Source organism: Lepidochelys olivacea (genome assembly GCF_965140295.1).
Source record: "Lepidochelys olivacea isolate rLepOli2 genome assembly, chromosome: 8".
Lineage (NCBI taxonomy): Eukaryota > Metazoa > Chordata > Testudines > Cheloniidae > Lepidochelys > Lepidochelys olivacea.
In genome coordinates this window covers 56,934,159-56,947,014 of record NC_140418.1, presented here as the reverse complement: position 1 = coordinate 56,947,014, position 12,856 = coordinate 56,934,159, and the positions used below count along the sequence as shown (strand labels likewise).

The 12,856-nt window shown below is 37.8% G+C and overlaps 1 protein-coding gene across 2 annotated transcripts in view; it reads left to right on the top strand.

The window, feature by feature from the left end:
• Positions 1 to 12,856, top strand: part of TPR (translocated promoter region, nuclear basket protein) — a 72,875-nt gene that overhangs the window by 15,891 nt on the left and 44,128 nt on the right. For both annotated transcript variants that reach the window (XM_084637063.1, XM_084637062.1), the window contains exons 11-21: positions 30 to 121; positions 2,239 to 2,436; positions 3,068 to 3,175; positions 3,817 to 4,043; positions 7,557 to 7,720; positions 7,992 to 8,131; positions 8,224 to 8,372; positions 9,382 to 9,544; positions 10,106 to 10,240; positions 11,135 to 11,275; positions 11,447 to 11,615. In XM_084637063.1, coding sequence (XP_084493189.1) covers positions 30 to 121; positions 2,239 to 2,436; positions 3,068 to 3,175; positions 3,817 to 4,043; positions 7,557 to 7,720; positions 7,992 to 8,131; positions 8,224 to 8,372; positions 9,382 to 9,544; positions 10,106 to 10,240; positions 11,135 to 11,275; positions 11,447 to 11,615 — 1,686 coding nt within the window. The remainder of the gene's footprint in view (positions 1 to 29; positions 122 to 2,238; positions 2,437 to 3,067; positions 3,176 to 3,816; positions 4,044 to 7,556; positions 7,721 to 7,991; positions 8,132 to 8,223; positions 8,373 to 9,381; positions 9,545 to 10,105; positions 10,241 to 11,134; positions 11,276 to 11,446; positions 11,616 to 12,856) is intronic.

Sequence of the window (12,856 nt, the reverse complement as noted above, 5' to 3'; positions counted from 1 at the left end):
CATATGTTTTGGGGTTTTGACTCATCCAGGAGCCATACTGTCTGAGGAAGAGCTGACAGCCATGTCTCCTACTGCTGCAGCAGTAGCTAAAGTGGTGAAACCTGGAATGAAGTTAACCGAGGTAGGTAGAGTTAGTTTATTATAAATTCATGACTCAAAATCCATTTATCTATTTGGGCCTTTGACTAAAATCTTTCTTACAACATTAACAACATGGATACAAAGTATTTACTCAGATGTGCCTGGCCCTAATCCATCAAAGCACTTCATCTCTGTTACACTTTGGAGGCTCACTCAGAACAGTAAGGGTTGTGTTTACTGCCTGCCCTAAACCCTGGGTGCTTCTGTGCTCTGCAGCTTTGGCTCAGAGTGCTGACACCATCAGCCTGCTTACAGCATAGTGACCTTACCCTGACTTCCACCAGCCTGGTTACCCCTTGCAGGATGACACCAAGACTCTTCCAGTCCTGAGTCTCCACAGAACAGTCTCTTTTGTACTACTCAGCTCCTCTCACTGTAGCACTCACAAACCGTATCAAGTTCACTGCTCCTTTAAGAGACAGTACACAGCACCAGCCTATTAGTTTGGCTAAGTATTTTACTCTTCAATTTGAAATGCTGCACTCATATGGTTGTGTAATAATACAAGATTAAGTTTATTAACAAAGAGTAGATATTTAAGTGGTGCCAAGTAGGAGGAATTGAGATAGTAATGGTTACAAATGAACAAAGGTAAAAATATGCTTCTAAGACTAAAATCTAACTTAACAGACTAGAATCTTTTTCATTCAAAGTAGTTTTTTCACCACAGTCATTCTTCCAGGATAGCTGGCCAGTCTCAAGCCAGGACCCAACATAGAACCCAGAGTCTGGTTTCTTTATCTCCTCAGGTGAAAGATGCCAAAATGGCTTTCTCTCTTTGCTCATATCCTCAAAGTTTATCTTTGTTTTCAAAGATAGGAAACCTTCCTTGCAGCTCAGGAAACTGATGCCATGTTAATTTTTGCAGTCTCCTCCCCCCCATCATGGCTTATCTACCCCAATTGCTAGTCGGTTGCTTTGTTTACCTTTTGTGTGACTATACTTCAGTTGCCTCTCCTTGCTCAATTTACATTGGCAACACCATTCAAGCAAGTGGAACCACATTCCTTTGTGCCTTAAACCCTACCTGCCGAGCACATTTTCAGAGCATATTTCCATCACAAATTTACAATTTTTCAAATATCACCCTGCACAATATTGTTAATGACCATCATGTTACCAGTTCGCATATGATACCTCACATGACACCAATTAGATACAGACTGTGATCACAGTGAGTTGGGGTACACTTACCCAGTCAGGCCTGCTGAGACTAACTGTTAGGTACCAGGGAGGCCCTTGGCTCCTGGGATGCTCTTAGGGTCACAATCACGTGATCTCAGTCAATGGATTTACTTACATCCTTAAAGTTAAACACGTGCTAAAGTGTTTTGCTGGATCAGGGTCTTAGTGAGTTTAAAAAAGCAGTAATGTCAAGGGTTTTTTTGAAACATAAAAAGAGAGAGTGTTTCTTCAGTCCTGAAAATGTCATATCCAATCACATTTGAATCTGGTCATCGTTTTATTTGTGCACACCAGTTTTTTACAGTAGAGCTTTTCCTTCTGTCACCGTCATAAGGGATGCTCAGAATGTGTCAAAATACACTGAACTTTAAAGTGTTCTCTATGATGGAACTAATTGTACTTTTGTAGGAAGAATGGATTTAGTTGTATGATATATTTTTTCATCTTTCTTTTCTCGTTCTTTCCTTTTCTCCAACCACTGAAGATATTGGTTCCAAAATGAAACTTTTGTTTGCTGCTAAACTTGGTATTGCTAAGGTTTTTATTGCTTGATCTGCCATCTATGAATTTTGATCTATGTCAAATATCTAGTTAGAACATATTTAAGATTTTCCCCTTTTCATTTTGTGTAGAATTACATTGCTGTAGTTACACTAGAACTTGAAAAATGGCAAATATTTAACAATAGGGACGATAACATCACAGAATATTTGCATCATAAACTAATATAAAGCTTAAACCAATTAGTTATTGAACTCAGTGAATGCAGTTGAAAAGATTACCTGAATATAAAATGTGTTACAGAACGTGATGTAAAACATGTATATCAAATGTGTGAAATAGTAATCATTAAATAAGTGTGTTTTGAGATGACTGGTTACACTTTTAAAAAAACATGTTTTCTTGACACAGCTTTACAATGCGTACGTGGAAACACAGGATCAGCTACTTCTGGAGAAGCTGGAAAATAAGAGAATTAATAAGTATTTAGATGAAATAGTACAGGAAGTGGAAGCCAAAGCACCAATTTTAAAACGGCAACGTGAAGAGTATGAACGGTCACAAAAAGCTGTAGCCAGTTTGTCTGCTAAGCTTGAACAAGCTATGAAGGTCAGTGTGGATATTAAAAAATAAATTTGTAAACATAAGTGAATGGATTCTACTAACTGATGTGTTGTGCAAAAGAAACTGTTTTGTGTTTTCCAGTTCTTGAGTGGTTATGGACAAGATTGTTCATGATCTCTGTTGCAGTTCTAGAACGGTGTGTTTACCTGTAGTCTTATGACCTTCTGTGAGAAGAAAACAAATTTATAACAAAGGCTTTACATATTTGATCTTAATTTGCAAGGGGGTACCAAAACAGGGAATTAATGAGTAACTAAGCAACATAGGATTTAGATTTCCAATTTCAATTAATTATCATGGAAATTGGGTTTCCAAATCCTTTAGGCAGCTTTGAAGAATCTCATCCTATAATTTTAGTGTGTGGCGTTACAAAAACTAATTAAAATATAATTTGCAAAAGTAATGATTTGGTTTCTTTTCATTTTGATTGTGGAAAAAGACACTCAGACTCTAGTCTCAAATGAGAAAACAAATACTTGGTTGCCTTGAGGCACAATAGCTGTATTTTTTTACTAGTTATTTCACCATATTTGGCATGATCACTGTAGCAGGAAGTGTTAATCAATTCTGAGTTTGTAGATGTTTTATATAAAAGTTCATTTGGTTTTTTTTATAGGAAATTCAGCGTTTGCAAGAGGACACTGATAAAGCCAATAAGCATGCTTCTGTACTGGAAAGAGAGAACCAAAGACTGGAAATACAAGTGAAAGACCTTTCACAGCAGGTTAGAACAAATATTACTCATTTCTTTTTCCTAATACAGTACTGGAGTGCTCTCACTCTTGTTAATTCAGTGATCAGTTGCTGTATTATACATTCTGAGATCGACTTTGTGAAGTACACCTCTGATGTTGCTGATGTCCTTAAAAGCATTTCCCTGGGGCGGTGTACTATTTCCGTTTCTGCTTATAAAATTAGATTAAGTCCAAATTATCAAAAGTTGAAGTCATCTTTGGGAGAACATGATGCATGTCTGACATGGAAAATTCCAATATGAATTGGATTTTGTTTGTGTGGGAGTGGAAGGTCAACTGATCAGAGCACAGGATTGTGAACCAGGAATACCTGAGTTCAAGCTCTATCTCTAACATGGATTCTGTAGCGTTGGACAAAGGACTGAACCTCTATCTCACTGTAAAATGAGGATAACTCCTACTAACCTCAAAGGGCTTTAGGGAAATTTAATTCATATTTGTAAAGAAAACTCTGCTATTCAATTTTAATTCTAGACAGAATACTTTATAGAAAGTTAGAAAATACAGAACTTTCAAGTGTTTTGCTTCTAAACAGTTTGTCTGTAAAAAAATACATTTTTAAAACCAAATGTAAGTTATAGTTTTATAACCTCTGAATGTTCTTTTTCAGGTGAGAGTGCTTTTAATGGAACTTGAGGAAGCCAGAGGCAATCATGTAATTCGTGATGAAGAAGTGAGCTCTGCTGACATCAGTAGCTCTTCTGAAGTAATATCCCAGCATCTCGTCTCCTACAGAAATATTGAGGAACTTCAGCAGCAGAATCAGCGTCTCTTGGTGGCTCTTCGGGAGCTTGGGGAGGCTAGAGAAAGGGAGGAACAAGAAACAACTTCATCTAGGTAAACGTTCCTCCTTCAGCAAAGTTTTCATACTTGCCAGTAACATGACATGAAAATAAAGGGCTTAATCTGCAGCAAGGTAGATTTAGGTCAGTTACTAGGAAAAACTTTCTAACTATAATGATAGTTAAACTCTGGAATAAGTTTCCAAGGGAGGTTGTGAAATTCCCGTCATTGGAAGGTTTTTAAAATCAGGTTTTTAAAATTGGTTTGTTTTTCCTAAAGTTAATTAAGTGTTTTAGGAAAAATTGCACTGAGGCCGCCAAAAAATTTGTTGAGAACTCCTGATCTAGACCATTCCTGACAGTTGTTGGTCTAACCTGCTCTTAAAAATATCCAACGATGGAGATTCCACAACCTCCCTAGGCAATTTATTCCAGTGCTTAACTACCCTGACAATTAAGAAGTTTTTCCTAATGTTCAACCTAAGCCTCCCTTGCTGCAATTTAAGCCCATTGTTGTTAAGAAACAAGTTTTCTCCCTCCTCCTTGTAATAATTTTTTATGTACTTGAAAACTGTTATCATGTCCCCTCTGTCTTCTCTTTTCCAGACTAAACAAACCCAGTTTTTTCAATCTTCCCTCATAGGTCATGTTTTCTAACCTTTAAAATTTTTATAGCTCTTTTCTGGACTTTCTCCAGTTTGTCCACATCTTTCCTGAAATGTAGCACCCAGGACTGGATACAATACTCCAGTTGAGGCCTAGTCAGTGCAGAGTTAGCAGAAGAATTACTTCTCATGTCTTGCCTACAACATTCCTGTTAATATACCCCAGAATGATGTTCGCTTTTTTTGCAACAGCGTTACGCTGTTGACTCATATTTAGCTTGTGGTCCACTATAACCCCCAGATCCCTTTCCGCAGTACTCCGGGGCAGTCATTTCCCATTTTGTGTGTGGAACTGATTGTTCCTTGTTAAGTGGAGTACTTTGCATTTGTCCTTATTGAATTTAACCCTATTTACTTCAGACCATTTCTCTAGTTTGTCCAGATCATTTTGAATTATAATCCCAGTCTCCAAAGCATTTGCCACTCCTCCCAGCTTGGTATTGTCTGCAAACTTTATAAGGGTACTCTGTATGCCATTACCTAAATCAGGGGTGGCCAACCTGAGCCTGAGAAGGAGCCAGAATTGACCAATGTACCAAAGAGCCATAGTAATATGTCAGCAGCCCCCTATCAGCTCCCCCACCCCGCTCCCAGTGCCTCCCACCCACCAGCAGCTCCACTGATGAGTGCCTCCCCTTCCCTCCTCGCACCTCCCGATCAGCTTTTTCGTGACGTGGGGCGGGGGAGGAGGAGTGAGGGCAATGCAGGCTCAGGGGAGGGAGCAGGAAGGGGTGGAGTGAGGGCAGGGTCTGTGGCAGAGCCAGGGGTTGAGCAGTGAGAACCCCCCGGCATATTGGAAAATTGGCACCTGTAGCTCCAGGTCTGAAGTCAGTGCCTATACAAGTGCATATTAACTTCTGAAGAGCCACATGTGGCTCCAGAGCCACAGGTTGGTTACGCCGATCTAAATCATTGATGAAGATGTTGAACAGAACTGGACTGAAAACTGATCCCTGCGGGACTCCACTCATTATGCCCTTCCAGCATGACTGTGAACCACTGATAACTACTCTGGGAATGGTTTTCCAACCAGTTTTGCACCCACCTTATAGTAGTTCCATCTAGATTGCATTTCCCTAGTTTGTTTATGAGGTCATGTGAGACAGTATCAAAATGTTAATCAAGTCAAGATATACCATGTCTACCGCTTTCCCCCCCATCCACAAGATTTGTTACCCTGTCAAAGAAGGCTATCAGGTTGGTATGACAGGATTTGTCCTTGACAAATCCATGCTGACTGTTACTTATCACCTTGTTGTTTTCTAGATGTTTGCAAATTGATTGCTTAATTATTTGCTTCATTATCTTTCCGGGTACTGAAGTTAAGCTGACCAGTCTGTAATTCCCCGGGTTGTTCTTATTTCCCTTTTTATAGATTGGCACAAAATATGCCCTTTTCCAGTCTTCTGGAATCTCTCCTGTTTTCCATGACTTTCAAAGATAATTGCTAATGGGTCAGCTATCACTTCAGTCAGCTCCTTTAGTACCCTGTAGGATGGATTTAATCAGGCCCTGGTGACTGGAAGACATCTAAAGTGTCTCAGTAATTTTTAACTTCTTCTTTCCCTATTTTAGCCTCTGATCCTTCCTCATTTTCACTGACATTCACTATGTTAGATGTCCAATCACCACCAACCTTCTTAGTGAAAACCAAAACAAAGAAGTCATTAAGCACCTCTGCCATTTCTACATTTTCTTTTATTGTTTTTCCCCCGTCATTGAGTAATGGGCCTACTTTGTCCTTGGTTTTCCTCTTGCTTCTAATGTATTTGTAGAATGTTTTATTGTTATCCTTTATGTCTCTAGCTACTTTGATCTCGTTTTGTGCCTTGGCCTTTCTAATTTTGTCCCTACATACTTGCGCTATTTGTTTATATTCATCCTTTGTAATTTGACATATTTTCCACTTTTTGTAGGACTTTCTTGTATTTCCTGGTTAGGACAGGGTGGTCTCCTGGTTAAGCCAAGGTGGTCTCTTGCCATACTTCCTATATTTCCTACACAGTGGGTTAGTTTCCTCTTATGCCCTTAATAATGTCTCTTTGAAAAACTGCCAACCGTCTTCAAATCTGTCTCTTGCCTCCATAAAGTTACAGGTGCTTTGAAACTATGTGAAGAAAACCTAAATAATAGCAAAACCTCCAAACCTGTGGCCTACACATAGTGGATGCTCATGGAAGGTGAAAAAATCCCATCTCTTAAGCGGGTCCGTGATATGGGGACCAATGCCAATCAGCCAAAGCCTAGAGCAGTGGTGGGCAACCTGTGGCCTGTGTGGCCTGTTAGCTGATTGAGGGCCACGAGACATTTTGAGGACATGGACCATCAGCAGGCACAGACCCCCACAGCTCCAAGTGCAGGAATTTATTTCTTTGTATTATCCAATTTATCGCCTGTCAATATATGTGGGAAGGGGCACCCAGCCAATTGACTGGCATATAGCCCTCCCCCGTCTTAAGAGAAGGGAATCTCCATTTCCCCTGTCAGATTAATCAGTGGCATAGCGGGACATATTTTGTATTTGCTAAATGGATTGCATGTTTCTATGTTGTCAGTTTAACAAGGTACTGTAATTATACCCAAAATTTAAAACAACTGAGAGCTCAAATAAGATGAGCAATAGGACATCTGCCAATACGTGACTGACTAAGCCAGGCAGTCATGTTTGCTCACTTTTTAAAAGAAAAATTGTTCAAGTCCAAGGGCCTTGTCCAGTCCATGTATCTTTGCTCAGAACTCCCAGTGATACTAATTAAAGTTCCAAGGATGGACTAAACAGTTTTGAAGGCCTATTGTGATTAAATAGTTTAAATGCTTCTGTAAAAATGCCATCATGGCTAATAATAATTGCTGTCTAAATACAGTTAAAAAGAAAACAAAATCCTGTCTTTTCTCTGTTTCAGAATTTCTGAGCTGCAGAGTCAACTTGAGGAAGCCATCCATGAGTTAGAGAAACTGCGTGAAGCACGTCATGTTCAGATGCAGCTTGTAGACTCTATAGTTCGTCAGCGTGATATGTACCGTGTACTGTTAGCTCAGACAACTGGAGTTGTCATTCCAGTGCAAGGTTAGGCTTGTGTTAGCAACTCATAAGTTTCCACATGTCAAAGAACTTCACAGTAGTTGATAGCTTTCTAAAATGATGCATAGAGAGGATTGGAACCTTTTTTTAGTTCGTCTGTGTTGTTCAGTGTTTATCGTTAGATGGCATATGGAAAATATGAAATATATGTTTTTTGCTCTAAGAACTCCTAGCCTTCCCAACACCAAGTGACTGAGATTCAATCTTCTGTTTGTATATTTGGTGGTTTTAAAATGTAGTTTTTATTTTTATAAAGCTTCAAGTATGTTGCCAGAGGAAATTTCTTTTACATCAACCCCAAAACGTTCAGGTATGCCTCAGGCCATGTCAACTCCTGCTCCAGTGTCAATGACTGAGTCAGTAGAAGCAGTAGAGGCTAAGGCTGCACTTAAACAGGTAAACTGTATTTTTTTCGGTAAACATTTCAAATAATTTGTTTTTTTCACCATGTAATCTTCTTAATGATTGTTCCTTAATGCTTACTGTAGCTGCGGGAAGTTTTTGAGAACTACAGAAAAGAAAAGGCAGAGAATGACAAGCTGCTAAATGAACAAAATGAAAAACTTCAGGAGCAAGTCACAGACTTGCGGTCACAGAATGCTAAGATGTCCACCCAACTTGAATTTGCCTCCAAACGGTAATTTGGTGTTTATTACATTTCCAAATAGAACTCCATTTTCTTGTCTTACATGTGAGAAAACAAGCTAATTGCTTGGTGTTAGACTATATAGCATGTTTGTTGATATGAACTGCTAATAAAATACCCTTGTTTCCAATTGAGTGAGAAGGCAGTTGCCACACAGGCAAATTTAGGTGCATTGTTACATGGCTACTTTATAATTCCGCAAAAAGCCCAAAATGGACAGCATGTTGCTACTCAAAAAAAAAAAAAAGTGCCAGTGTTACTTAATCCAAAGTGGGAACCCCTAATAAATTCTTTATTTAAAAATAAAAACCAAGAAATCCAACAAGGGAACAACCCAAACATGAAACTTTGGATCCTTTATTTGAAATACAACTTTCTGGGTTAAAGCCAAAGAGAGAGAGAGAAAAACTTTGTTTTTAAAGCCAGAGGAGCTTCAACTAGTATTGAATAGAATAGTCAAACTAGCCTGTCAGTGGAAGAGAAGTCTGTTTAGCTTTGTTAATTGGTCGTTATTTAAGAACTAGCCATACTTGCATGATAGATTTCAGAGTGACAGCCGTGTTAGTCTGTATTCGCAAAAAGAAAAGGAGTACTTGTGGCACCTTAGAGACTAACCAATTTCTTTGAGCATAAGCTTTCCTGAGCTTGCATCCGATGAAGTGAGTTGTAGCTCACGAAAGCTTATGCTCAAATAAATTGGTTAGTCTCTAAGGTGCCACAAGTACTCCTTTTCTACTTGCACGATATTAACTCAAATATTCAACATATTCAGAAACTTGATAAGAAATAGACCAGCCCTTTAGAGAAAGCTATTTAATTTGCATTTACTTTTCCAATTCAGTTAATCTTTTACAAGGCTAATATCTCTGTAAATCATGCTTCAAACTGGTACATGTAAACATAGCATGTTCATGTGAGTGTATGCACCCTCCTTGTAATTCAGTGTAAGTCATTTAACTCAGGAATATAAAATACTTTTTTTTGTTTGTTCCATTTAAAGTTATGAGATGCTGCAGGACAATGTTGAGGGATATCGTCGAGAAATAACATCTCTTCAGGAGAGAACGCAAAAGCTCACAGCAACAACTCAAAAACAGGAACAGATAATTAATACCATGACCCAGGACTTAAGGGGAGCTAATGAAAAGCTGGCTATGGCAGAGGTGATTGTACAACATTTTCATGCAATCTGTATTCGTACACACTTCAAATTTAGTATAGTGACACAGTAAATTTGTATTCCATTGTCTTGAAAACTGTTAGAATTTGAACCAGTGCTTCACACCACCTGAAATTTCGGAATTCAGTAGTATCTAGTACTAAATCTCTTAAAACTTCATGTCTTGTGAAAACACTGGCTGTTAAAATCATGTCCATGTTGGAACATGTGTGTGAGATATTTTGTTGACCATCACAAATACTTAGAGACTCAGTAAACTGTTCTAAGGGCTGTTGTTTTTTTTTTTTTACTGATGAATAGAGTGAAGCTTTTGCTTTTGGTTAATGTTAGTTGGCTAGCTAAAGTTTTGTAATTCTAAAACTTATTTACTTAGATTGTTAAACTTCAGAAATTTAAGCCTGGTTACATTTAGAAGAGTACTTGACTGTTTATAATGTTTGTTTTTTCAAGAAGTTATACAGTAGGTAAATTTTGCCCAAATTAACTAATGCACAGATTTGCTGTTAAGATGCTAAATTTTCATTTGTAATTTGCTCTTTTAAAGGTGAGAGCAGAGAACTTGAAAAAAGAGAAGGATATCTTGAAGATGGCTGAAGTTCGTCTGACCCAGCAGCGAGAATCTTTATTAGCTGAGCAAAGGGGACAAAATTTACTGCTTACTAATCTGCGAACTATTCAGGTATAATCAAATGCCATCTTTTTTGTTGGAAGCAAAAACCATGTGAACTGGAGACAGTCTTTTCAATTGATAACACTAAATGTGTAACACTTCATTTTGTCAGATCTTTCAGGAATTAGTATGATGACTTGGCACGTTCTATTCAGGGCTTTAAAAATACTGATGAAAATAGCATGTTTCAAGATATTATCCAATGCCTGATGAAATCATTGACTTCAATAAGCATTGGATCAGGCCATTAAACAGCAATCATTGTTTCAAGTCATAAATAAACATTCATTACTTGAATATGTTACTTAGCAATTTCATCAGTGAGCAATAATATTGATATCAGTATGGGCTTCGTTTTTGTGCACTTTTCAAAAGACAAGGAATTATTCTTCTTCCATTGATGATATAACTATTAAAATGCAACTGACTATAAATTGTGGATCAGATAAAAAAAGTGGTTACTTGTTTCATTAACTCTGACAAACTTGATTCTGGTGACTGCCTGACCTACTAATTTTGTTTTCCTGTTACACTGAGATGTGTTTAATACTTGGTTCATAAATAATTGCTTAAGATAACATTCCTAACAAATTCATCTTTAATGATGACTGAACGCTTGTTTAATAACACATCTTTTTTAAAATACATGCTGTTTGATTTGTGTAGTTACAAGAAAAATTTGGCAGGCACTATAAACTCGCTTTTCATGGTGATAACAAGTTCTGCTGTGTTAGTTGTAACATCTTGATACAGCATATTGTGTGGTGCATAATTTTTTGTGTGTGTGCGGGGGGGTGAGGGTAACAGGAATGGTGTGGAGTTAACTCATACTAAGTGATTAGGATTTCTTCATTTGTCTGAATTGTTCCACATGGTAGCATTCACATTTCATGCTTTTATCAGGTGATATTGGAGAGGTCTGAGACAGAGACTAAACAAAGACTCAACAACCAGGTAGAGAAACTAGAGCGTGAGATATCCCAACTAAAGAAGAAACTAGAGAATGAGGTGGAACAAAGGCATGTGCTTACCAAAAACCAAGATGTGAGTACTTGTAAGCAATTTTTTCTAATTGGTGTTTAAGGGAAAAATAAATGAAATTGCTTACCAGCTTACAAGATCTGCTTAATCATTACATTGTTGTCTTGTATTAATTATGTTGGATTTTTGTGCAATGTGTCAGGTATTGCAGACTCAAGAACACTGCCTTTACAGGTTCATCTGTTGGATACTAAGAGACAACTTGAGACTGAAATGAACCGTCACCTTAACACAAAGGAACTGCTGAAGAATGCCCAAAAAGAGACTGCCACATTGAAACAGCAGCTGAATAATATTGAAGCTCAGTTAGCCTCCCAGACATCCCAGCAGGCTCCTGGTAAAGGTAAAGAGAAATGGTGACTTACTGAAACATTTACCAGTTTGAAAGCTGCCCAATGAAGGAGGAGACTAGAGTGAGTTATGTCCAGTGTTGTGTGTAAATCTAGGAATATAGTCTCTGAAATCAGAAAACCCCATTCTGATTACTCCAACATGTTCAGATACAGTTTGACCAATATGAGGTATAAAAGAATTCAGATGGACCCGACTTAAAAATAGGACAAATGAATAGGCCTCCTATGTAGACTTGAAAGCTTACCTTTTATGTGAAATGCTATTTCTTAAATACATCCGATCTTATACTTCCTCATCCTCACCATCTAAATTAATTGCTTAGACCTCGGTAGTGGTCTTAGGGTAATGGGTGGAAATTTCTGAACTTGCATTTTATGTCATAATTGCAATGTAAGATTGTGGGTGAAATCCTGGTTCCGCATTGACTTCACTAGGGCCAGTGTTTTTACCTTGTATCTTTTAAAGCTGCAGATTTTGTGATGTGTACTTTCAACAGGTAGCAACTAACTTTTTTAAAAGCCCTGTTTTCATGTATGCTTTAGTTGTGTGTTTAAGATGCAAGATTTTATGACATTTTGATTATGAATTTATTTTCATTTGTTCCACTGTGCAACATTTAGAAAAACATATTAATATTTTTAGCAATAGTTACAGATGAGAAAGCACTTACCTCATGAGCTATTGCTTTTTATTTAGTGCTTAGGATTTTCTAAAAGAAAAATCCTTTTGGCTTGAAATTTTTCATGTTTGTTCTTAGCCTTAAAGGAAAACTTCTAATTCATTGGAAAATAATTTCGTTTGACTTTGTTTTAAAGAAATTTATGAATCTTGAAAATTCTTACTTGTTAAAAAAAAAATACTTTTTTATTCCTCTATTACCCAAAAAAATTCTGAGTTTAAAAAATGTTCAAATTTAATGTATACATTCTCCTCCAAATATGAAAGGGCACTTTATCTTTTAGAAGAGATGGTAAGATTATAAGTAGACACATGAAATTTGTTAAAGCTTTTTATAGTTTTTCATTTACTTTTGGGAAACTTTGTGTTACTTTGTTTTATCTATCCCAACAGGAGTAGTGGAGGGCCCTTCCATGGAGGGGTAGGGGGCTGAGGAAGTTCTCATGTCCCGTGGGGGGTGGGAGGCCTTGTGGGGTTTCAGGGTGAGCCCACCCAACATTCACCCTGCAGCAGCAGTTGTTCTTGCCCCATGGGGCTGAGTCCAGCTTCCCG